A 27,883-nucleotide genomic window follows, 5' to 3' on the forward strand; every position below is an offset into this window, starting at 1 on the left:
CCAGCACCAACGTGATTGCTTTTCTTTTTTTTTCCCCTAAAGTCCGAGGCGGAGCTCGCAGACTCCCTCTCCCAGCGCTTCCCTCGCGGTTTCGCTCGTTCGGCAGAATTTTTTTTTCCAACAAGCTCTTAGCCCTAAGCTGAAACCCGAAAAAGAAGTTTTGTGCGCAGAAGAAAGGGATCGGAGCGAGGCAGGCGGAGCCCGCCCCCCGCCCAACCCATCACCGACCGCCCCCCCCCACGCCCCCCACCCCTGTGCGCGCCTTCTGCCCGGAGCTCCTCGCCCCGGGGACAGCTGGCTGCCCGCGCAGGACCAGACACAAAGCGGATCAATCCCGGCGGCGCGGGGGTGGGGGAACGACCCGCCAAGGCTTTCCCTTCCGCGGCTAGATTACTGCTGCCCCACCACCACCACCACTAGGACCCGGCGGACACCTTGTGTCGCTTCCACGCCCCCAGCCCACTCCCCTCCTTAAAAAAAAGAACAGCCCGGAGCCCCCATCCCAGGACTGGACGATTGAAGACCGGCCTCTTGGCAGCCTGCGGAGAAGGCGCCCGGGGAAGAGAAACTGGCATCCCTTCAGGACCCGCCCCTCCCCTCCGCTTCCTCGGCTGCGCGACTCTCTCCTCCTCGGCAGCCCCAGAAGTTCGGGGCCCCCGCCCGCCGCCCGCGCTCCTGCCGCTGGGACCCTGGACCTCCGCGCCCAGCAGCTAGCTCCGGCCCCGGGAAGATGGCGAGGGGGAGCAGCCACCGCCTCCTCCTGCTGTTGCTGCGCTACCTGGTGGTCGCCCTGGGCTGTAAGTTGCTCGGGTACCTCCACCCGCCCACCCATCCACCGCCTCCTACTTGACCAGCCTCCCCCAAACCTCCAGCGCCCAGACGCGGCGCTCGCGGACCGCGCCTCTGCGCCCCTGGGCTGGGGTGGGGGGTCTGTAGAGGGGCATCAGGTTTTACACTAAACCAGCGGGAAATGCCGTGGGGCGGACGGGTGCAGGTACTGGGAGCCGGAGAGCTGGGGTTTCTGGAAAATATTGCCCGATTTCGTCAGTTGTAGTTCGAAAAAAATTAAGGGTGTCCACTCGCAGATTCTCGTCTTCTTACAAAGTTGGGGTAAGTTTTCAAAGACACCGGGGACGTGATCAGAATGCAAAACTCTACTCCTAAGATGCTAAGAGCCCGAAGAAGATGGCATCACTAGGAGGCAGGCGCCGGCCGCGATTTAAGTACCGACAGGCGGAGGGGCCAGTGGCATAGTGGACAGGGCTTCTAGGGGTCCCTTCTGGGCGGACAGTATGCAAGGCGCTTGTGCGAGGCGGGGGTGGGGGAAGTTCGTGGCTGCTGAGCCACAAGTACTTTTATCCTCTCCACCTGCACATGGACCTTCAGAGAAGTCTGGTCTGGTGACTCTGGCCAGCTGCTGTGTCCTCAGGAGACGTCCAGTGGGACAATAGTTAGAAAGATGCAAAAGACGAATGATCCAGTAACTTAGTAGGGGAGACATCTCAAAGCCAATTTCACGGGATGGTTTTAAAAAGGATTTTCACAGATTCTGAACTCATGAGATTTAAAATCCTGGGAACGTTTCCTTTTGTTTTCTTCGCGTTAACTTTTTTTTTTTTTTTTTTGAAAAAGACAATAGACCTTAAGCAATGAAGTCTTTGTCTTTCGTTCTTTCTATTTTTTCTTTCCTTTTTTTTTAAAAAAAATAAATGAGTTATTGTTTCTATTCAAGTCCTAGTAATATAATACGTATAATACTTAAAACAACCTGCCAGATGAGTGTCTTACACCACAATAGAATGACTTTTCCCACAATCTCATTAGAGGGGAAGGAGGGTGCATATTGTCTCAAGGAAGGAACATGTGCTGATCTATAATAAAGAAAACCAAACCAAGAAGGCAGAGTTTCACAATTAAACCTTTGTGCAATTTTGAAATATCAATTGGTATCACACTGAACAGCAAAGAAAAAAAAATGTGCCCATGCAGAAAGGCAACAAAGACACAAGCTGGAGGAACTGTAACAAAACTACTGGGCAAGATATGTATTCCACTGAAAGTTTAAATATCTAAAAGCATTGTGATTTTAGTGTAAAATGTGTTAATTAAAAACAGTGAAAATCATTTTACTCTCTTATTTCTATTTAGGCATCAAAATAGGAACAATATGCCCTAAGTTTGAAGTTGTAGCCAAGAAACAACCAAGAGGCAATCAATCCACAAAAAATAAGATAAAATAGAATAAATAGATTAATGGGCAGATTAAAGTGTTGGGTAAATATATAATATATAAATATATAATATATGGCCTCTTCTAATCCTAATTTATTTGGGGTTTAATTTGGAAGTATTGTGGTAACATTTTCCATATTGTTCCTGGGTTGTCAAAAAGTCTGGCACTGCAAGTGTTTTCTTGCATTTTTAATTTTTTTTGGGGGGGGGTTGGTGTACAGTATTGTGATTGAACCCAGGGATACTATATCCCTAGTCCTTTTATTTTTTATTTTGAGAAAGGGTCTCACTAAATTGCTGAGACTAGCCTTGTGCTTGACATCCTCCTCCTTCAGCCTTTTGAGTTGTTGGGATTACAGGCATATACCCCACACCCAGTTTCCCCTGCTGTTTGTATCTTATTAGTACAGTACACAGTACACTTTGTTCAGGTTTTCCTTATTTTTCCTTGGTGTCCTCTTCTGTTCCAGGATCCCACATTCCATCCAGTCCTCATGTCTCCTTGGGCACCCCTTGGCTATGGCAGTGTCTCAGATTTCCCTTGTTTTGTATTACTTTGACAGGTTTGAAGAATACTAGTCAAATATCCTCATGGTATTTCTCTGATGTTTTTCTCATGACTCAAATGGGTTCTAGGGTTTGGGGAGGAGGACCACAGAGGTGAAGTGCCATTTTTACCATATTATATTTAGGGAGCATACTGTAAACATGACTTACTACTGGTGATGTTGACCTTCTTCACCTGGCTGAGGTAGTGTATATCAGCTTTCTGTATAGGTTACTTACCTGTTTTCCTCATTTCCATGCTATATATTTTGGAAGGAAGTCACTATGCACAATCCACACTTAAGGAAGGAGAGCTATATTTTACCTGCTTGGAGGTATAATAGCTTCATGAACTATTTGGAATTCTTAGGGAAGGAGGATGTGTCCCTTGTGTATTTAACCACTTATTTTTCTATCCACATGGGCTCATACATATTTGCTTTATACTTTGGTTGGTAATGTAATACTATTTTATTTATTAAAGACTTGGTGGATTTCTTATGCTATAATTATGTACTCATCTTCTTAATACTCCTCACAAATGTAATTGTACCATTCCCTGTCCCAATCCTGTTATATCTAATTATAATATCATGCTTATTCTATTTTTTCTACTATTTTGCAACCTTTTAAATATATTTCTTAGTACTCTAGAGGATCTTTTATTGTTTTTCCTGTCACTTAAAGTATGAGTTCAATGTCTTTATTGATATGGATATTTATTTTTGTGTTTAGTTGATGTTTTAGTCATCTTTTAGTTACTATAACAAAATACCTGAAATAACCAACTTAAAAAAAGAAAATACTTATTTTGGCTCATAATTTCTGAGATTTCAACCCATTTTTGGTTGGCACCTATACTTTTGGCCCTGTGAACACATCACATCATAGTGGGGAGCACATGGTGAAGTAAATCCTCTCACATCATGGCCTAGATGTGAAAAACAGGGAGGAAAGGGTAAGAGTCCCACTGGTCCCCTCAAAGGTACACTAGAAAACCTCCCATTATGCTAACCAATTAAAATCTCCTCCTCTTCTGAACAGTACCACAGGCTGCAGACAAAGACTTTAAAACACAGACAGGGTTTAGGGAGACATTTATTTAAACCTTAGCAGTTAAATTATATTTTTCTTTCCCACTCCAATAATCCAGTGCTGAGCAAATAACTTAGTTAATGGTAGATGTGAACATGTACCTGTTGATTAATTAACTAATACACTAATGGTGTATTAGTTCACTTAGGCTGCTGTAACAAAATACCGTAAACTGGGTAGCTTGGTTTTTTTATTAACAGTTTTGGAGGCTGGGATGTCCACAATTAGCAAGGTGTGTTCAGTGTCTAATGAGGGCTCACTCCCTGGCTCAAAGATGACTCCCTCTCTTGGAGTCCTCACGTGATGGAAGGTACAAGGCAGCCCTCTGGAGCTTCTTTTATTTTTATTTATTTATTTATTTATTGGTTCAGGGGATTGAAACCAGGGGTGCTTAGCCTTGGAGCCAGGTTTCCCAACCCTTTTATTTCTTTAATTTGAGACAAGGTCTTGCTAAATTGTTGGAGCCTCATTAAGTTTCTGAGGCTGGCTTTGAACTTGCGATCCTCCCACCTCAGCCTCCCAAGCTGCTAGGATCACAGGTTTGCACCAGCTCTGGGGTCTCTTTTATGAAGGCACTAATCTCATTTACAAACGTTTTCCCTCAATCACCTAATCACCTCTCAACAGCCCCATATCCTAATGCTATCACATTGATGATTAGGTTTCAACATATGGATTGCTTTTTTCCAGGGGGTGGGGAGGCTGCAAAAACATTCAGACCATGCAAATGGAAGGGAATAAGGTAGGGTCAGTAGACAAAAATATATAGACTTAATAATTGCAGTATAAATCCTGAAACACCAACTACATATTGAGTAGGTAGGGTATTAAAAGTTTCCGGAGGTGTCCATTAAGCTGATATATCCAAAAAGAGAACGAATGAGTGTTTGGTACTGGGGAGGGGCTGTCGTGCTTTTAGGGATTAGCCAAGGAGTTGAGTGAACAGGAACAGTTCCTGACACTAGCTGGCTGGTAGAAGCTGGTCTTCAGATCTGCACTGAAACACAAGCCAGCTTCTTGGCCTGAGTCTGTAATCTCATAAACCAATAAGGACTTAGGTAGGAGAGGTCTTGATCTTTTGTAAAATCACAAAATTCTTACTTCTGGCAGTACTGACCCAAAACAGCACTCGAGGGGAACCCATGCCAGGAAAATTCTGCCTTCTGTAAACATTGTTAAGAACAAAGCTTCCTAATTAATTAGCTGAAGGGAACCAGTTCCATCCTGGCATGGCCTCCATTAGCTGATGATATAAAGGTCAAAATGAGCTTGTTGGTGGACCTGATAACCATTTCAAGACTATAACAGAACGGACATTAGAAAAAGGTCATAAACAAAAGCTTCAGCCTAAAGAGAACAGTGAGTTCCCTTGGCTGGGAACATTCCTTTACCCTTCCACCTGACTGTGTCATGAGAGGCGCCCAGGAGAGCTTACAGATGTTGCCTGCCAGCTGGGGATGCAGCTCAGTGGGGGAGCACTTGCTATGGATGCTCACCCCTGGTGGCTGCCACCGTTGATGCTTTTCTCCCGTGGGTCATTTTGCTGGAGAATCCATGTTGGACTATACGTAAGAGGTACACTCTTTGTTAAAGTCAAAAAGCACCTGTATAGCTTATTATTAAAAACAACATATCCTTTTCATCCCATAGTGACAAAATGGTAGCACTACTGAGTCCATACTCTAGGATTCCCCTGTTGACAGATTGACATCTAGAGGAAGGTAAGGGTGAGAATGGAAAAGGGGAATCAGAACCTGGGTCAGGTGTTTCCTTTGGTAAAGGCAGAAAAAAAAAATCTTAAAACTGGGCACTGTTTTCTTGAAGGGTAGAACTGAGAAAAACAACCCAACTAGTTAATTTTCTATTGCTGCAAAAACAAATGCCTGCAAGCAATACAACTCGAATTATTATCTTGAAGATCTAGTGATCAGGAGTGTGAAGTAAGTTCTCACTGGGCTAAAATCAAGGTATCAACAGGCAGTGTTCCAGGGCAGAATCTTCTTTGCATATCCCATCCATGGGTCAAAGCCAGCAACCCAAGCTGCCATCTCTTTGGTTCTCTCTCTTCTTTTTTTTACTTATTAAGGTCCTTGTAATTTCACTGGATCCACATGGGTAATCCAGGATAATCTCCCCAATCAAGGTCAGCGGGTTAGCAACTTTAGTTCCTCTACAACCTTAATTCCTGTTTATCATGTAAAGCACCACAGTTACAGGCTCTGGAGAACAGATTGTGGACCCTTTTGAGGAGGACATTAGTCTGCCTATCATACCAACTAAAATGAGGATATGTAGAGCAGCAGTGGAGTCAGTGTTGTGGTCAAGAATATTCTAGATCTGATGCAGCAGCCATAACTTTTACCTTTAGATTTTAACTCCCAGTGAGATAAAGTGGTATTTTTCACTTTGTATCCGACTGTAGAGTAATGGTAAAAAACCATGTACTCAGGTGCTGAACTCAGTGCTTACTCACTAGCCGTGTGACCTTGATCCAGTTATTTGACTTCTGTTGTGTGTCAATTACCAACTGTAAAGGTGATAACCCCAGTCATAGGGCTGACTGCATAGCCGAGTAGGGAGAATTATGTTGACGTGTAGAAATAACACACTTAGAAAGCTGGAGAGGCCACCAAGAGCTCCTTTTCAACAAAGAATATCAGTCAGATTTGCATTTCAGAGAAAACACACTGGAGAGTGCAGAGGCTGGAGTGACTGGAGAGCTGGCAATAGTTTGTAGAAGTATTTTTTTTTTTTACATAGCTTATTGAAATGTATACTCAACATATTCTTGCACCCACAGAGAATAGTTTTATATTTGGTTGTTTTTGTGATGCTGGGGATTGAACTCAGGGCCTCACACATGCTGAGCAAGTGCTCTACTACTGAACTATATCCCCATCCCATGTATTTGAAACACAACTAATTAATCGGGGACTTGAGAAACTTTTGCCCACCTCTTCCTCCCTCCCTCCTTCCCTCCCCCCTTTCCTCCCTTCCTCCCTCTCTTCCTCCCTCCCTTCTTTCCTTCCTTTTTTTTCTCCCATGGTACTGGGAACTGAACCCACTGAGCTATAGCCCCAGTCTTTTCTTCCTTCTTTTTTTCTTTTTCTTTTCTTTTTGAGACAGGATCTCACTAAGTTGCGGAGGGTCTTGTTAAGTGGCCCAGGCTAGCCTTAAACTTGCGATCCTTCTGCCTCAGCCTTCTGACTGTCTGGACTACACGCAGGCGCCACCTGCCCTCTTTGTTCTTGGGTTTTTTAAGGGATTTTTCTTTCTCTCTCTCTTTCTGTGCTGGATTAAACCCAGGCCCTCCTGACTGCTAAGCATTCACTCTACCACTGAGCTGCTCCCCTAACCCCTAAGGAACTTTTAAAATTAATGTTTGCTGCAAGTGTTTCCAGGTTTCTGTTCAGCTCCCAACATAAAAACACGAACCATTAGCTCTTTGGGGTACGGTTTATCTTCTTTCAGTCTTATTCCCTTTCCCATCCTTGGGTTTATGTTCCTTCAGGATTAACCGTTCCCAGAATCCCCTGAGTTGCTATCCTTAAGCGGGTTATTTGCTAGATTTGATGGATTGAAATTTCCTAGGCATGTAAGTGTATAAATGCAGGAGAGAGAAAGAGTGAGAAGAGAACGTGAATGCTCCAGTGAATACCTAGGAGTTCACTGGGACCATCAACCCTCCTCTTTATACCCTCAAGTCAGTGAGTGGGTAGGGAATGTTGTTCAGTTTGAATTCTTCCCACAGTTTATGAGCAGAAATGCAAAGAACTGTACTGGACCTAGTTCTGTGAAAATGTTTCAAGAGCTACACTTTCAGCTGGTTACTGGTTTGAGTCATAAAGGCCTGAGCAAGAATCCTTGTGAGCTTGACAGGAATTTTGGTTCTTAACTGAAGAATCCCACATTCCTGTCTTGCATTTTGTCTTTCTTTCTCTGTTCCACTCCACCATTATTAGTATTTTGTTTTTGTTTGTTGTTGTTGTTGTTGTTAGATTTCTTTTCTTTTTGGTACCACAGATGGAACCCAGGGACTGTCTACCACTGAGCCATATCCCCAACCCCTTTTATTTTTTATTTTGAGACAGGGTCTTGCTAAGTTGCTTACGGCCTAGCTAAGGCTATGTTGTAGTTTTTATTTGTTCTTTTTAGTTATAAATGACAGTAGGATTTTTTTTTGTGTGTGTGGTACTGGGGATTGAGCCCAGGGCCTTGAGCATGAGAAGCAAGCACTCTACCAACTGAGCTATATCCCCAGCCCAGAGTAGAGTGTATTTTGACATACAATACATACATGGAGTACAACTTCTCCTTCTTCTGGTTGTACATGATGTGGAGTTACATTGGTTGTATATTCATATATGAACATAGGAAAGTAATGTCCCATTTATTCTACTATCTTTCCTATTCCCCATTCCCTCTCCCTTCCCTTCAGTACCCTTTATCTAATCCTAATCCAAAGAACTTCTACCCCACTCCCTGCTTATTGTGAGTCAGCATCCTCATGTTAGAGAGAACATTCGACCTTTGGTTTTGGAGGATTGGCTTATTTCACTTAGCATGATAGTCTCCAGTTCCATCCTTTTAGCAGCAAATGTAAGGCTGTGTTATAAGGTATGTATGCAACATAAAATGAATTTTGTTTTTAGTCTGGATTCTATCATCCAGAAATCTCTGTCTGTGCTCACTCCAAATGTGAAATGCAAAACATTTGTGGTCCCAACCATTTCAGATAAGGGATGCTCGACCTGTAAAGAGTAAAAACACATAACCTGCCCCGCATCCTTTTTGTGAGGCTTGTCCAGTTTGCCTGCTCTCATTTTATCAAGCAGAACCTGCTGTTTTAGTCTTAGCTTTCTTCACTCTGCGAATGCCTGCTTAATACTTTAATATGGACAAAATAAAAAAATAAAGAATCATTAAAGGCATTCACTTATATATTTTTTAAAAATATATACTTATGGTAAATTTAAATTGTGCAGAAAGGTTATAAAATGGAAGACAAATAGGTTTTCTTTGCAGCCCTCCTGACCCCTATTATATGACCTACAGAGAACCCACTCTTAGGTGCTTTTCTAGAGTTTCAGGAAATCGGGGGAAAAGCAGTTCTGGTGTATATGAGCATTCCTATATAGTTTCTTTAGAGTAAAAATCAGAAAGTCCAGAGGAGATGAGCAAGTGGGCCAAAGCAAGACAGGGCAGGCATTAGCACCAGCTAAGATTCACAGACAAGTGCAAATGGGTGCTATTTTTAAAAGAGACCAAAGAAGAAGTAATGACCACAAATAAAAAGGGAACATGTTGAACTACTGGGAAAGTGCTAATTTTGAAAAGGGAGTTGAGTGTTTATGTTTTAAAAGATGCTTCAGGGGCACTTTAAAATAGGAATGAATTCTGATCAGCTGCAGAATTGACACAATAAAATAAGCTATGACTCAAGTGTTTTATTTATGCAACAATCTGAACACATAGCCACTATGTCATACAAATATTAAAATTTTACATGTATTTATATTGGATCCATGGTTGTGCTTTGGCCCTTATAATAATGCTTTTGGTCTTAGAACAAATCAGATTATTTTGTGCCGTGTGTGTGTGTGTGTGTGTGTGTGTGTGTGTGTGTGAGAGAGAGAGAGAGAGAGAGAGAGAGAGAGAGAGAACATATATGTGATTTAGCCTAGATACAATACATCTCCTTTAAACCTCTATTATTTTCTGTTGTTGTGATCATTGTATAATATTCTCCCCCTTGCCAAATGCAGTTAGACTTTCTTTTATTAATTGTGCCTTCCTAGAGTTACAAGGGAATATATTGACTGCTCTGTCTTATAGAGTTTTACAAAATTTTGCTGATTGTCTGTTGCTTCCTGGAAGGTCTAACTCCAAAATTCTTTACCTTTTCTCTTAAGACTTTCCAACTCGTCCATCCATCGAAGCTGAAGTCTGTTACATATTATAATCTGGTGCTCTTGGCATATTCCTGGTTCTCATACAGCACTTTTCTGTACTGTTATAAGTATACATGGGCACCTCTCTGGATTTTGAGTTTGTTGAGGCCAAAAGACAACATATTTTTGTGTTCTGGCACCTAAAATTTACCTGGCCTGAGGTGGTCCTTTAATAATTAGTTAATAGAAGATGATAACCTAAAGTTTACTTGTTTCGTAACTTCATAAAATTTTATTACCTTTTAATAATAAAAACACCAGGACACATGTAAAAGTAAAAATACCTAATTATTTTAGGGATTTTTGCATAATTAATTTTTTTTCATAATTTTACTGTTTCTAGAACTCTCACCTCCCTTTATTAACTGTGCCTTCCTAGAGTTACAAGGGAATATATTGACTGGTCTGTCTTATAGAGTTTTACAAAATTTTGCTGATTGTCTGATGTTTCCTTGATTAAAAAAAATCAATACAACAATTGCAATACAACCCTTGCACTTTGCCTGAGGTAAAACAAAACAAAGGATTTTAAAGAGTTACAAAAGTACTCTTTGGGGCAGGGGACTCCAGATTTGCCTCTCATGGTTGAATCTCTTTGCCACTTAGGTGAGATCATAGCAATCTAGGTCCATAATGGACAAAAATTTATTAAGAGAAATGAGAAAATAGAGCTCGATAAAGTGATGATTAATTCCAAACCAAAGGTAATTTTCTTAGGTACTCTTGTCCATCTTGTGGGATCTTGACACCTGCTCATTATCACAGAAAAAAACATCCTCTGGATCCAGGTGATTCATCACCTCCATCCAAGGGTATGATCTCCCAGTTGGGTATAGGCAAATTCCAAGATCAGATGCATCCTGAGAATCTCAGTTCCTGTACTGTCCCCTAGAAAAGCTGTCTGAGGTTGTGGAATGTTCAAAAACACTGCCTGGGAAAATGATATTCAAACTTGTGATTACATATTCTACTTATTTAAAAAAGAGCATATGCCTCAATATAGGCTTTTGGTTATAAGTTTTATACATGCATTTCTGTATCAACATATGACATTAATGATGAAAACATACATGGAGAAGTGGGAAAATCAATAAACAATAATACCCCTGTGGGGGCAGAAATGAGGTGATGAGCCAGTTGTGGTGGCGTACCTCTGTAATCCCAGCTGTTTGGGAGGCTGAGGCAGGAGGATTGTTAGTTCAAAGCCAGCCTCAACAACTTAGCGAGGCCAGCAATTTAGCAAGACCCTGTTTCAAAATAAAAAATATAAAAAGGGCTGGGGATGTTGTTCAGTGGTTAAGCGCTCCTGGGTTCAATTCCTGGTACAAAAAAAATAAAAGACAGAAAGAAGAGAAAGAAGGTGATGATAGCTCTATATTACAGTACTTTATAAAGCTTCTAGAATTAAAATCCTTTGGGATTGTTACAAGACTAGACAAAACAGACATACCAATGGAACAACAATATGTAATATTCAAAAATTAGCCCATCTTCTTGGAAATTCAGTGTGTGTGTGTGTGTGTGTGTGTGTGTGTGTGTGTGTGTGTGTGTAAATATATGGTAGCATCTGAAATTAGGGAAAATGCTTAATAAATATTCTTAAAATAATGGGGTAGCCACTTGAGGAGAAAATAGACTTGAACCTGTCAGTGTACATGAGAACAAATTCCACGTGGATCAGAGATCTACATGTTTGTAAGCAAATACATAAATAAAACCACATTCCTTCACCTCCCCTGCCAAAGAAAACCAAGACAAAATAAGGCAGGGATGTGTTCCTCTGGACTATATATACCAGAAGAGCATACACATGGGAGAAATAAAACACCAGCTACTTGGAAGTTTCAGAAGGAGGATCGCAAGTTCTAGAGCAGTCTCAGTAACTTAGTTGGTAATATCACAAAACAAAAATAAAAGGGGCTGGGGATGCAGCTCAGTGGTAGAGTTCAATCCCCAGTACCACAAATAAATAAATAAAGCACCAAAAACAAATCAAAAGATAAATGATTAATTGGGAAAAGATATTTGCAATTTAAGCCTCGAAAAATTATTGACACTGATATAAAAGGAGTCCCTAAAAGTTAAAAGACAAACATCAAAAAAATATTTAAATGGCATTAAAATATACCTCAGTTCTCAGAAGAAAAATTTAAATGGTTTTTCAAAGATGAAGCTCTGTTGAATATGATTTAAAATGCAAATTAAACCATCACCAAGAAAGCATCACTTCCTTACTGGATTAACAAAAGCACGGTAACTCATTTGCATTCTCTGTTTTTGAAGCTGTATGGAAACAGATGCTCTTACATCCTGCTGATGGGGCTGTGCAGTGTATAACTGCTAGGCAGGGGAATTCAGTAATAGATAAAGAAATTATTTATCTCCTGTTTGACCCATCAACCTCACTATGGGGAGCCTAGTCTAAATCTGTAGTTGCAAAAATAGGGTATGTCTTATGCATGTTATTTATTTCAAATTAATTATTATAAGAAATATTGAAAACAATCAAATACCCTCAGGAGGGGATTGGCTGAGTAATTAACATGATAGTTTGCAGTGTAACTTTGTAAAGGAACAAGGGTGATCTCCATGCACCTGTATTCCAGGATATTGAGGTCAAGGTGCAAGGCAGTAATGATGAGGCACATGACATTTTGTGTAGGAAAGAAACACTGGAAGTTTAAGTGAAAACTCTCAACAGTGGGTGGAAAGGGCAGTGTTGGGACAGACTTCTCTTACCATAGCTTATTACACAGATTGATGTTGAAAACTTAAATGTTTTACCTCAGAAGATAAAATTCACTAAAACATTTTTCTCTAAATCATTGTATTACAGTATAATACTACAAATCAGTAATTGTATTTTAATGTACTTAGAACTCAAGTTTTTTAGTGTAGAAAAATAGATATATGTATAAAATTTTAAAAATTTAAGTAAAAATCCTGGAACATTATAATTGAATTGGAAATAGCAATATGAACTCATGTTATTGTTTTCCTTTTTAAAGATATCTATCTATCTATCTATCTATCTCTCTATATATATACACACACACACATACATATATGATATGTCTATATGTGTGATATAAGTACCTATCTATGTTAGTCAGCTTTTTGTTGCTGTGACCAACATAGCAGAGAATAATAATAAATAAGAAGAAAAGTTTACTTGGGGATTCTGGTTTCAGTTAATGGTTGGCCAAGTCCATTGCTCTAGGTCTGAGATGAGCTAAGGAAAGCTGCTCAGCTTTTGGAAGCCAAGAAAAATAGAGAGAGGCTGAGGAGCCAGGGACAAAATATAATCCCTAAGAGCACACCCACAGTGACCTACTTCTAGCCACGCCCCACCTGCCTGCAGTTACCAGCCATGGCAGTAATCCTTCAAGTTATTAATCCACCATCTGGATTAACCCACTGATGAGGTTACAGCTCTCATAATGTAACTATTTTTCTTGTACATTTTACCTTAGGGTCTATTGGTTTAAAGAGAAAATAAATAGACCAAAGTGAGCATTATGGCCTGAATGTTTCTATCCTTCAAATTCATATGTTGATACCTAACCCCAGAGCAGTAGTATTAAGAGATGGGTCCTTGGGAGATGATTAGTACTCTTATAAAAGAGGCCTGAGGGAACTTGTTCACTCCTCTGCCACAGAGGACACAGAGAAGGTGCCAACTATCCTCATCTACGAGGGTGGGGCCCTTACCAGACATCACTTCTACTAGCCCCTTGGTTTTGTGAGCAATAAATATCTGTTGTTCATTATCCAGGCTAAGTTTTTTACAATAGTATCAAGGTCTAGAGTATTTGAGGGAAAGGTCCACTCTACATCAGGGGAAAAAAATGTAGCTGATATCCAGTAAATTTAGTAATGGCAATCCTATGTATGTAACCTGGGGTCTTGGAGTTCTACTTGATAACAGGGTTTTGTTTTGTTTTGTTTTTATTTATTTATTTTTTATGTGGTGCTAAGGATCGAACCCAGAGCCTCACATGTATAGGTGAATGTTCTACCGCTGAGCTACAATCTCAACCCATAGTACAGACCTTTCAATGCATTTCTTTTTTAAAGTAACTTTAATATTTTATCCCCCAAATGTAAAAATCCCATGGGATAATGCATGTCCCCTTCAGATACTGATAGCAAGGAAAGGTAAATATAAAAAAAGAGTTGAACATCAAAGAGAGTTGATTATATTCCTAAAAAATTAAAAAAAAAAACCCTTCATCTTACATGGGTTTAATGGATTCAGGTTTGATCAAGCCTTTCTTGTCAATCCTCTGACTCTTTGAAACAACAGAAAGAGAATATTGCATCCTTCTTAAAGGGTCAGGGCATAACCAGCATTTAACATATCAACCCAAGCATATTTCCAAATTAGTCATACTTGCTAAAATATTCACTTAACATTCAAATCCTTGTCATTAATAACAATATCAAGTTCCATGTAGGCATGTTAGGTGATTTAATTTACCATAGTTCCTTTAGCTTTGAAGACTCCCAACGCTAAGAAAACTCTGGTCATGGGGGAAGGAATGGAAGAAATAGAGGCATTTAGCTGCTGAATTAGAAGCAGCCTATAGACCGTGTCAGTGGCAGATACACATTGTCATTCTAGCCATTTATGTCAGAAGCTACTTCCATACTGGAGAACACTTTCCCCAAATACACTATGAATTCATAAGCAAGGGAATGTGGATGTTAATAGAGCAGGAGATTTCACTTGGCCCTCTATTCCATGGCCTCCAGCTTTAGGGTGGAAACAAGACTGCCACACAGCCCTTTAACAGAAACTATATTCAGAGGCCTAATTTTGTATCTTTCTTGCTACTATCATTTCTATGTTCAGCCATTTATCTTTAGTGGTGAGATATCAAAATCTGCTAAGAATTGATGAGAACAGTCAAGACCGTCTTTTTGATTATGTGTTCTAGAGTATTTGAGGAAACTTATTCCTAATTATTAGAAAACAAAAGTACAGCCAGGTGCCATGGCTCATGCCTATAATCCCAGCAACTTGGGAGGCCGAGGAAGAAGGATTGCTAATTTAAAGCTGGCCTCAACAACTTAGCAAGGCTCTAAGCAACTTAGCGAGACCCTATCTTGGTAAATAAAAAAAGGTTGGGAATGTGGCTCAGTGGTAAAGCACCCCTGGGTTCAATTCCCAGTACCAAAAAGAATTTTAAAAGTGCAGTTTTGGAAGTGGGCTATAGGAATACTTTTTTTACAGAGCAAAGTTGTATCACTAAAGACCCTCAAGCTCTAAGAATGCTCTAGAGGAGACGCTGGTCATAGGAAAGGAATGGAAGTGAAGGCCTTTAGCTGCTAAATTAGAAGCAGCCTGAAGCCTGTGTCAGCAGCAGGTGCACACATCATTCCAGTCATTTTGAAAACTCACCATTCTTTTTAGAGGACGGTGGGCTCCCATCTTTTACCTAAAACATTAGTCACATTGTCTCTGACATGGCCACCCAGCCTCAGCCTCCCAAGTTGCTGGGATTATAGGCATGCAGATATATACATGCAGATATCATTAAATAATTTTTTCCCAGTTAGATGCATCAAAATTAGTTAAATTATTCTGAGTTGAAAATGTGATCCTTTGAAATATAGTGACTTATAAGTGTGAAGAATTACATTGAACTTAGATTTAGAGCGGTGAGGAATTAAAAGTCTAGAGAGGTCAGATAGAACACAGCAGAGCTGAAAAGCCTCATAGTATACAACGAAGGTCTTGAATAAATCCTGTGCTTTTCCAATACCTCTTTTATAGTTGTGAGAACACATATGACATAGTATAGATCATAGGTTTTACTTGATAAAAACAACTTTATGGACATGTTACATTAGCTTATATAATGAACATGAATATAGTTTATAAAACAAAACTTTCAAATCTCTGTTCACTCAGGGTGTGGGGGATTAAGTCAAGACTTAAAATATATGCAAAATGATACTTCATTTTTAATTCACTTAATGTGTGGGTTTACTTTGCCAGGTGTTGTAGATTAGAAAAATATAATTATACTATATTTTAAATGCATTTTATATACAAATATAATTTATACTATACTATTAAATATAGTAAAAGTTTATAAATTTGAAGATAAAACATGTTCACTTTTGTTTACAATAGACATTTAATTATCTTGTATTCTGGGTTAAGTGTGATGTAGGTACAAACTTGCATCAAACGATTCCTAACATCACCATGTTCCTGACGCTATCCAATGGAAAGATTGGCTATGTAAAAGATTGCTTGTATTAAAAATAAAGGCTTATTGCCAGGTGTGGTGGTGTACGCCCTGGTGCATACCCACAATCCCAGTGGCTTGAGAGGCTGAGACAGGAGAATTGCAAGTTCAAAGTCAGCCTCAGCAATGAGGAGGTACTAAGCAACTTATTGAGACCCTGTCTCTAAATAAAGTACAAAATAGGGCTGGGGATGTGGCTCAGTAGTCAAGTGCCCCTGAGTTCAATCCCCAGTACCCTCAAAAAATAAATAAATGAAAATAAAAACAAGGCTTATAAAAAGTACCATGTCAGGGGCTTAGGATGTAGCTCAGTGGTAGGACACTTGCCTAGCATGTATGAGGCCCTGGGTTCAATTCCCAGCTCTAGACAGAAAAACGAAAACAAAAACAAACGTTACTATGTCAGATAGAGGAAGGTGTTACTTTTCCTGACACCAGAGTGGGGTGTTGAAGTCATAGGAGTTACCCTGTGAATACATAGAAGTTCACCTTGTGGCAGGGGAGTGTGGAAGGGAGGTGATTACAGGAAGCAAAATGGAGAATGCTCTGTTAACTACATGACTGAGAGCCCTACAGTATGTGACACGAACACAAGGTTTATAGGAGGCAGTGGTGAGAGTGAGGCTGGAAGGACAAGAGCCATCTCTGAAAGGCCGTTTGAAGGAATTGGAAATGTATCCTGAAGGCTAGAGGAAGCTCTAAAGGAAGCTAGATATGATCAGATCGTTTTTTAAGAGGCTAATTCAGGCAAGAGTGAAGAGGGGGAATTGCAGACTTGTCTATGTCTACATTCATCTTTAGCAGTTTCCCTCCTGAATCAAAGGAAGAGGAATCTCTCCTATCTAATGCCAGCCTCTTAACCTGTGCTCATAATCCTGTTCTTCCAGACTCCTGGGGTCCTTTGCTTCCGCAGTTATCCCTTTTCAACTTATCTTCATTACTACTTGTCAAGTTACAGGCTAAAACACACTCAAGTCTACAATTTTACCTGGAGGGGAAAGAAAAGAACCCACCATTTTTCTCTAGTCACATTTCTTGAAACCATGACCTATTTTTATTGTATCCATTTTCCTACTGATCATTCAGCCCACTGCAAACTGCCCCTTTCCCATGCCATTGAAATTGCTGTCAGTGTGTCACTAATAAATTTATTAGTTCTTAAATCCATGGCTTGCTTTCCACCAAAACCTTACTTAAGCTCTCTGGAACAGGAACTATTGTCCACACTGCCTCCTTGGAAGTCTGCCCATCCTTGACTTCCATGACATCCTGCTGCCCTACTTTCTCCAATTGTCTCTTCTCATCCCTCATGATTTCCTTTTAGACTTTTTCTTTCTTATTCTACTCCAGTGTTTCATGCTTAAGATTGTACTTCTTCCTAGAGAGTCGAAGTGCTCTTTCGCATGTTAAAGGTGCTAATAAGTTCTCTCCTATAAGAGAGAACTTTGTTTGACTTGTTAACCCACTGTTTCTCAAACCTTTATCACAAGGGTACTCTCATCTTTCTATAAAATGCTAAAGTCAGTTCCCAGTGTGAGGGAACAGATGCAGGAAAGAGGCATCAAGAGAATGATGTCATAAAAATCACCAAACGTGACAAATCATAAAATGGTATTTATTTTATCAATAATTAATTAATGTTTTTATTAATTTATTACTGTAATTTATTATGATACTTGAATTAGTCAGGGATCTCCAGAAAAATAAAACCAACCAGATGTGTGTATTTGTGTGTTTATTAAATTAACTGATCTGTGTAATTCCATTATGATGCTTGAATTAGTCAGTTTTCCAGAAATCAACAGGATCTGTGTGTTTTTGTGTATATATAAAAACTTATTTTAAGCAATTGGTTTATGTGATTATGGAGGCAGGCAAGTCCAAAATCTGCAGAATGGGCCAGAAGGCTGGAGAGACCCAAGAATTGACAATGCTGCAGTTCAAGTCCAAAAGCCATCTGATGACAGAATTCCCTCTTGCATGAAAGAAAGTCAGTCTTTTTGTCAATTTAGACTCCGTTGATTGGATCAAACCCACTCACATTGGGGGACTCAAAGGCTTTTCTAAGTGTATTAATTTAAATGTTAATCATATCCAAAAATACCCTTACAGAGGAATATACAGAATAATGTTTGCCATATATTTGGGCACAAGTTGATGTAAAATTAACTATCACAATGCTATTTTCAAAACTGTTTTTTGGTAATTTTGGTCATCAAAACTTTAAGCAAGTAAATAATATATTTTTTCTTTTCTCTTTCTTTTTTCTTTTCTCTTTTATTTATTTATTTATTTTATTTTGCATTACTGGAGATTGAATCCAGGGGCCCTGTGGGATGCTCTACCACTGAACCCATTTTAATTTATTTTTATTTTGAGACTGGGTCTCACTAAATTGGTCAGGCTGACCTTGTACTTGTCATCTTCCTGCCTTAGGCTCCTTAGTTGCTGGGATTACAGGTGTGTTCTACCACATTCAGATTAATTTTTTAACATATTCATCTTGTGTTATTAAATTGAGAATATTTTATTAAGTTTATTTTCAATTTTATAATAATAAAGATGTTTTATTTTTTTCTCTTATTTATTTATTTATTTATACCAGTGGTCCTCTTTATGCTTGCATATAGCCCTTGCTGCTCTTCCACTGCAACTTATTTTTTTAAATGAACATGTTTCTTTCTCTTCCTCTCTCCCTGCTCCTCCCTAATCTCTAGGGAATAGGATTACCTTTCTTCCCCATTTTAGGCAGATTTATCTGTCCTTGAGTACTTACCCACCTTTGGAACAAGTAAACTAGACTATTGATACCAAATGAGACCAGAAGACTCAGAAATGACTGTCTCCCAAATTAACAAGTGAATGACAACTCCTACAGAGAACATGTGGAATGTAGCCTTTGAATCACCTCTTTAAAAGCTCCCTGTTCCTGTTGATGGGCAGAATCACAGCCTTTGGGACAGTAGTCCCCTGTGTTTCTCCTTTGCTAGCAAAGCAAAAAAACCTTTTTTCCTTTTTCTCAAAACCATGTCCTCATCACTGGATTGGCATTGGAGACAAGGACCAAGCTTTCAGTAAAATCCTGCTCTTTTAAATATTTAATGTATTCTAAAAATTGGGCCTTTTTCTCATAGCATATACTATACTCATTTCCCGAACATTCCAGGAGGCAGCTCCAAAGATCTCATGGGTTTGAATACATGTAGATATCATTAAACAATTTTTTTTTAATCAGACTCTAACTGACCCTAGAAAGTGCCTGTTTGTGTGAGCATGCAGTTGGGTGTGTTGGGCCAGTTTAAATAAGAGTCAGAGAACTGCCTTTACCAAAAGAAAAAGACAATAATAGCCCCTGGATTTAGAGCATGCAAGAAATCAGTGTAGCTAATTTGAGCAATCTTGCCTGACGATTGCAAATATGACAGTAAAGCAATGCCAAGCCATTGTTTCCATGTTCTGCACTTCAAAATAAATGGTTCTTATTCTTTTGGCTTCCTGAAGACTAATCAAAGGAAACATGAAGCAACAATATGCTGGGAGGTTTCCTTTGGTTTTCAAATTTCTTTTGTAAGCATTCGTGGTCATAGAGTATAATTAATAACACATGTACAAAATGTAAGGTCGAAGATTTTCTGACTCATCATCCAGCAGGAGACTTGAAAAATAAAATCCACACAACTCTTACATTTTGAGGAATGAAGTTTGGTTCAGAGCATGTGTACAGTAGGTCATTGATCCTATGAAATCATAAGTGTTTCAGAGGTTAACTTATGAGACCATGGTCCCCAGAGACCATGTTCTTTATCTAAGCCTGGTGTGTGGTCAAATCTGGGAAGCTGAATACACACATTAATAAGGAGAAGGCTAGGGTTGGGGGGTGTAACTCAGTGGAAGAACACTTGCCTAGAAGGAAATCCCCTACACTACAAAAGATAAATAAAATAAAAAATAAGGAAAGGTCCATGATTATTGCAGACCATGATTATTTGACCAGTAGCACTCTGTGTATGAAAAAAATACCAAAAAAAATCTTATTTTTGCACATTTTGCAAAATGGGTACATATTTCTGGTCCTTCCATCCCACTGCTAGGGCCTTGGGCAATCCCAAGTTTGGTCCCCAAAGCTTAAGCTTCATTAACGTCACGGTCCATTTGTCCCTTTTATGTGCCTGTTCATTACATTTTATAAATATTCTATTTCAGAAAAAGATTGAAAACATTAGCAATGCTATCTGTCTTTGAAAAATGCAAAGATAAATCTAATTTGCAAGTTATGAAGTTAATAAACTGGTGATAGCAGAGAAACCTTTTGACACTTTAATGCTAATTCTCACAAAACATAATTTGTATTCATAACTGCTTCCAAAAAATGAAAACATTTGAAACATTAAACGGTTGCAAATGATTTCTGAAATTCACTCAGTAAAACAGAAGCAAAACCTCAAAGATATAAAGAGATTTTTATAACAATACTAAGTAACTGTGTGGGAGGGTAGAGACAGTTTAGGAGATGGTAGTTATTGTCTCATATGTGCACTTAAGGGATTTTAAAAATGTCAAATAATTGTGGGATAACCCTTTCCCTATTCCCTGGCCCAAGTAGCACCTAAGTAATCTATGTGAGTCTGCTTTTAGGACATTTTGTACAGAGATTACCAGATACTCACAGAATTTCAAACCAGAATTGATGATGCAGATTCTGGTTCTGAAGTCTGGTTTGGAAACTCAGGTTTAGGCAATTTTCTCAGAGCTGATCAAACTCTACAGAAGTGATATGCAATACCAAATTCCAAAAACAACTTATTTGCAACTGTATTAGTGAATTCATTTCTACTGAGAAATATAATTACCAAATGCTGATGACATTCTGGACTTTTAATCTTTAAAAACCAAAGTAGGTATTAGGCAATTACAATTTCATATTAAAAGGCAATGAATAATTTTAATCAATAAAACTCTTAAAGCTCCATGCACCATCTCTCCTACAGAAGTGTACCTGTGACACTTTTCAGACCACCTATGCCATTGGTGCAAAGACACTCGGGCTTGTTATTCTTACCTCTTTGCCATCACACCCTATGTCTGTTCTGATATCTGACCTCTTTAGTGATTCCCTATTTTACACTAATAAAATTATAGGGCCATTCTTTCCTGGCACCTTAATCTTAACAGAGAACCAGTTAGGACATGGAATGATCAACAATTGTAGCTTCTATTGAGTATATGATTCCTATCAGTATCAATTTCTTTTTCTTTTTTTTTTTCTTAGTATCAGGGATTGAACTCAGAGGCATTCAACCACTGAGCCACATCCCCAGCCCTATTTTGTATTTTATTTAGAGACAGTGTCTTACTAGTTGCTTAGCACCTCATCGATGCTGAGATTGGCTTTGAACAGTCGATCCTCCTGCCTCAGCATCCCGAGCCTCTGGGGTTACAGGGGTTACAGGTGTGTGCCAACACACCTGGCTTCACTATCACTTTTGAAAGATGACATTTCTTCATCTTGTCTTGAGAGTCTATTGGATTTCACTGCTGCCATCCAACAAATATCTATAGATGATGTCACTGGTGAACAAATTGTGGTTGGCTGAGATTGTCATTTGTGAAATATCATGAGGAAATTCACAGAATTATAAAATAATTTCCATCATGTCCTGGCGGGTAACACCTGGTAAGAAATTCACAATGACTAAAACATTTGAAGAGATGCCAAGAAACACTTCTTTGAAAATTTGTAGAATTTATTTTACTTTGAGAAATTAACTTATTTATTGCATCTCTTCTAATAGCAAGCACCTGAAAATTTTAATCATACAGTTCCTCAAGGCAAAGGAATGCCCTATTGAATTTACCAAAGCATATAACTTACATAAAAACAGCTGTGTACTCTACTCTGAAACATCAATAGTCCCATTTATACTCAAGTTGTTAAAGACCAGGAAAAGGGGAATGCATACAACTTCATGAAGTAGATGACAAAATTCATGGTTTGTTCAATTTAGCTTGTTCACCATGAATATCCATGAATACTCTCTTTGTTAAATGATAATTTTTAATATACTCCTTGAATATCTTTACCACCCTAAAGCTTGAAAATGGACGTGAAGCCATTCACAGCATTTGTTGTATTTGCTTCTACTTCCTCACCTCACCTTGAGGTTTGAGAGATTCAGAAGACCAAAGAGGCCAACTAACTAAATGCACATCTTAGCCTCTTTGCTTTCTAAATTGTTGCAAGTTTAAAGAGCTTATTTCACTGCTTTCAACTGTCACATCTGTCAACAAAGATATAAACACAGTGGAGTTATATCTTACTTAGATGTTAGGTTCTTAAAGGGAAGTTTTATTCATAGTCAAAAATCACCCTTAAATTCTTTAGGTCTTCATTAACTTACCAGGACATCACCACAAGTCATTAGTTATAAAGCCAAGAGCCTTTTTTCTTTCTCTTAGCACTTTCGCTTGGATTCCCTTTCTCTGAAAATAGAATGTGGATGACTCATGAAGAGGAAGGGCCAGAATGTTTCCTTTGAGAGACTAGAAGGTTATTCTGTCTGTGTTTCTGTCTCTTTTTCCCTTTTTCTTTCTTCTGTATTCCCTAGATCTAGAATAGATGAATAATTGTGAGATAGATGAGTATATTATCTAATTTCTAATTCCTACTTGATTGGATTACTTTCTATCCATACAAATTAGCCACAATAAATTCTGCGTGATATTATTTTGCTAACCCTGTGCAACTATTTATATTCATTAGTATAATAAATGTATATTAGTAATGTACTAATGTATATTTAATGTGAATTGTACTAATCCATATGGCTGTTAACTTTTATTTTTTTAAACTTATGAAATAATTTATGTCCTTAGTTTTATAACTTGACTTTATAGGTGATGCTGTCTGTACTGTACTTATAAAATAAAAGACCTCTATAGCACTTCAATTTTTTGCAATCATGTTTTCAATTAAAAATGTTGCCTTAAGCAATATTTGTATAGTAATTTAAAAGTTATTGTAGTGTAAAGTAAGTATTTATTCTTAGCTAAATCAGATTATCTTAGATGAAAAATAGAAAATGTAAGAATTTTTATTCTTAAAGGGGGCGGGGAGAAACACAAAGGGTTTCATTTGACCAGGAATTATTTGACTTGGAGTGGTTAGCAGTTAAGGACATAATCATCTTTAACTTTAGTTTGTGAACTTCTGCCAGTGACTTTGGAACACATCCATTACTATTAAAGAGGTTTTTGTAGCTAACTTTAAAACAATCACTGACCTCAACCATTGAGCTCACATCATGATTTTTGTTGTTGTTGTTGTTTATTTTCACATTTATTTATTCTAGAAAAGTAAAGGAAAAAAATTGGTTTAAGAAGGCATCCAAACAGATTATTCCTGACATCTGTTGGTGACATATTTATATACAATCCAATATTTTATTTTCATAAGTTTTTAGATACAAGTTTTAAAAAGTAAACTTTAAGGCTCAGAAAACCTATAACAAAGTAGAAATCTTATAAAGCATGTTTTTAATTTTAAGGTTCACAACTTTATGTTTAAATAAGTTCAACATAAGTGATCTTATATGTTACATATTTTTACAAGCAAACCTTAAAGTAAGTAGATTAGAGATAGCAAGGTCACCAGAAAAAGATGCTTAAAAACCACAGAAATAAATATTCAGATACCAAGAAATACTACCCATTTATTGATTTATTTACACTAATCCCCTAGGGGCTGGGGTTGTAGCTCAGTTGCCTAGCATGCTTGATGCCTTGGGTTCAATCCCTAGCAATGCAAAACAAACAAGCAAGCAAGCAGCAACAACAGCAACAAAAAACCTAATTCTCCTCACTAATGGTTGTATATCTAAGAAATGAAATCATTATGTCAAAGAGACATCTGCATTCCTATTAATTGCAGCACTATTAACAACAGCCAAGAAATAGAAACAACCTATGAATAAGTAAAGAAAATGTGGCACATATATATCTTGGAATTCTATTCAGCTATAAAAAAATGAAATCCTGTCAATGACAACAACATGGATCGATCATTATGTTAAGGTGATATAAGCCAGGCATAGAAAGACAAGTACCATGTGTATCACTCACATGTAGAATCTGATGGAAATTGAGAGTTGATCTCACAGAAGTTGAGAATAGGATGGTGGTTCCCAGGGCTGGAGGGAGTCCAGGGATGAGAGGGATGGGAAGAGGTTGATCAATGGGTGCCTAGTAAGTTAGAAAAGAGGAGGAAGTTCTGGTGAGCTGTTGCACAGCAGGGTGGCTATAGATAACAATAATGTAGTGTACATTATAAAAAGCCAGAAGAAATAATTTTAAGAGTTTTTCACTATAAACAATTATACATGTTTGAGAAAACCTATTTTTAACCTGATTCAGAAATATACAATGTATACATATACAGAAACATTGCATGGTACCCTCTTAATATGTAATTTTTAAATGTGTTTGTTAAAATAAGTGTATACCTGAAACAAAAAATCCAATTTCTATTATAATTTTTTGCCTTCATAGCTTCATGTATTCAATTTTTTTTTTTAGTTAGTGTCTGGGACATATATTTTTTCTGTTCAAATATATGCATGTAAAATTTATGAAGGAAAAATTAATTTCCTAAAATCACATTTGATGTTATTTTTCACAGGATTTTTAATGAGTTTTGAAAATTTAAAAAATATTTCTCAAAAGAAGCTTTAACAAGTAGAAAAGTGGAAGTGAGAAAGAGGGAAAAGATTCACTTTCTCATTGATTCCTGGAACACAGCTCCTAAATCTTCTAATCTCACATTTTACTAAAGTTTGCCTCACATGAAGGAAAGCCAAAGTCTGCTGAAGAAAATAAACACTCTCAGTAGGCAGTGTGGTGTTTGGAAAGTTCAAAGACATGACCACGTGGAGTGAACAAAGATGAACTTTTCCTATTTTTGCCTAGATTTCCCCTCAACTGGTTTACAGGGAATATGAGTCTTCATTGTTTTGTCTAAAAAGTGTACTAAAATACTTCAAAAATCACAAGAATAGTCACTCATAATGAGAGCATTTTTGAAGGCACCAATTCAAAAGGGAAAAGAAGCTTTTTCAAAGTGTCTTTTGAACGTTTCACAGAAAAATGGTTTGGAATCGTAATCACTGTCAAAAATATCCAAAAATTTAAGTAGTAAATGTAGGATAATACAACAAGGACATTGAAGTTCCTGCCTTTTCCTCAACCACTTAGGAGAATTCTGGATGACCACCTTTGTTTGGAAGATCCAGACTCTGCCTTTGGACTGTATGAAATAAAATTTGGGGAGGAGAGGAAAACGTTGGGGAAAAAAAGTATTGGGGAGGCATATGGAAGGAGGTTTCAGAGGAATGTGAAAAGAGAAAATGCTCGGTATGTGACTGAATTGTATGGAAAAGTGGGAAAATGGAGATCTGAAAAGATTGTGTGGACTCCTTTCATGGTTCTTAAAAATACAGAAACAAAAGAGTTATTTTGAATTGTTCCTTGGTGGCCCTGACACCTCTACAAGACCGAATCACATCACCCCACTCACTGTTTTATATAGATATGTTTGCGGCTGTCAATAAAAGGGATCAGTTGCATCCCACATTTTTCACATCAACACCAGGGTTATTTCCCTAATGAAGATGTTTACAATTTAGAGATACAAACTCTGACTAGTTAGACAGGGAAGCTAGACATTCAAGTCCTGCAGACTTCTGAGAGTTTTAATGTGCAATTAGATTTTTTTTTTTCTGTGCAGTCTTTTAAGGTAGAAAGAAAGGAATAAAAGAAAACTTCCCTAGCACAGCCTGTGTTCCTTAGGAGTATAAAGCCTAATTTACACGTTAATGTACATGTAGATGAATAAGTCAAAGAAAAGATGCTTTCTCTGTTAGTCAGCTTTTCTTCATTGTGATCAAACTCTCTGACAAGAACAATATAGAGGAGAAAAAGTTTATTTTGGTTCATGGTTCCAGAGATTCAGTCCACGGTTGGCCAAGTCTGTATTGCCCAGGGCTGGAGGGGAAGCAGAACATTATGGTGGAAGAGTGTGGTGGAGGGGAAGCTGCTCTGTCATGGTGCCCAAGAAGCAGAGAGAGAAAGAGGAGGAGGAGGAAGAGGAGGAGGAGGGAGAGGAAGAGGAGGAGGAGGAGGGAAAGGAGGAGGGAAGGAGTGAGGAACGACAGAGAAGATGAACATTTGCAGGACTTGCTCTCAGTGACCCACCTTTTCTATCCATGTCTCACCTTCCTACAGTTACCACTCTTTGATTAGGTCACAGCTCTTGCAATCTAATCATTTCACCTTTGAATATCCCTGAAATAACACAGGAGCTCTTAGGGGACACCTCACATCCAAACCATAACACCATTTAGTATGAAAGATATTTTTTCTCCTTCCCAGAAGTATAATAACTTATCTTTCATAGTTGTGAAATTCTGATTTCATAGGAACTTTCAAAATCTTTGAACTCATAGTTCTTTGCTATCCTTTAGTATATTGGCTTATTTCTATGACTGGTTCTTCAAACCAGCCTAACTAAGCTCAGAACAGTGATTCTTAGCCAATGTCTACAGACATTTTTAGTCGTCATGATTTGGAGATGGTTGGTGCTTCTAGCATTGCGTGGGGAGAAGCTAAGGATGCTGCACAACATCCTGTAGTGCACAGGACAATCTCTTCCAACAAGGGATGATCCAACCTCAAAGGTCAATGGTATCAATATTGAGAAACCCTGCTTCAAAGCCTCCCCTCTGGGAATCCTTTGGTGTCTGGCTTCCCTAGTCACAGCCTCTTATATTCCACCTGTATTGTGCTTCAGTGCGAGTCCTTTGCCTTTGTTATAACCAATTTCCCAGTCTTTCCTTCCTCCGTTAGACCAATATATCTTTCCACGTGGCATCTTTGTTAATTGGCAGTTCTTGTTCATAGTTCAGCTTGGGAGAAACAGGGTGTAGTACAGGTATAATAAAGTAATTAACCATGTGGGTTGTGGGTGCAGACAGGCTGAGTTCAAACTCCAGCTCCACCATGTACTACGCATAGAATCTTGATTAAGTTCTTATTCTCTCTGTGCTTCAGTTTTCACACTTGGGAAAAAAATGTGGATGAAAATGGTACCCAGTCGCAGATAATTCTTGTGAGAACCAAGTGAATTAATACTTGTAAAGTGCTTGGGATGTTGCCTGACATCTAAGTACTTAATAAATGTTGCTATTGTTTTTCTTTCTCAACAGTCTGCCAAGATTCACGTTCTCCAACTCACTTCCTCCTCTCTACTCCAAGTCTGTGGAGAAGATATATTTCAGTCACAATGGTTTCTTGTAAATGTTTTGCATGATCTATGTTTTTTTTTTTTTTTACATTTCTTTCAAGGTCAGGGTTTTAATGTGGCAAGGCAAGAAGTGCCCTGTTTCTCTCTCTCTGGTTTTGGCTATCTGTATCCCTTCCTTGGGGCAAGGAGCAGTTACAAAGGTGGGAGTGAGCAAAGAGAAAAAGGACAATTTTTCAAAACATTATCCTGGTTGATGCACAATTCTCAGTCCATAGATGGAAACTTAGAGTGAATGGATGAGAGGGTGGAGGTATCATGGGCAGTGCCTAAGATTCTGGCCAGAGTGACCATGTAGATTGTGATGCCTCTCACTATAATGAGGTAACCACTGCTCTGAACTTAGGCTTGTTTGAAGAACCTTAGAGTAACCAGTTTTAGAAATAACATTTGGGCTTAAACTGATGAGTTCATCTTTTGCTCACAAGTTTGTGGAAATGGAGATACAG

The 27,883-nt window shown here is 38.5% G+C and overlaps 1 protein-coding gene across 1 annotated transcript in view; it reads left to right on the forward strand.

Moving 5' to 3' along the window:
* Positions 1–284: 284 nt before the first annotated feature.
* The window catches only part of Jam2 (junctional adhesion molecule 2), a 53,785-nt gene continuing 26,186 nt past the window's right edge, over positions 285–27,883 (forward strand). Inside the window, exon 1 of the mRNA XM_026411921.2 lies at positions 285–797. Coding sequence (XP_026267706.2) covers positions 731–797 — 67 coding nt within the window. The 5' untranslated portion in view covers positions 285–730. The remainder of the gene's footprint in view (positions 798–27,883) is intronic.

This window comes from Urocitellus parryii, chromosome 2 (assembly GCF_045843805.1).
Source record: "Urocitellus parryii isolate mUroPar1 chromosome 2, mUroPar1.hap1, whole genome shotgun sequence".
NCBI classification, from domain to species: domain Eukaryota; kingdom Metazoa; phylum Chordata; class Mammalia; order Rodentia; family Sciuridae; genus Urocitellus; species Urocitellus parryii.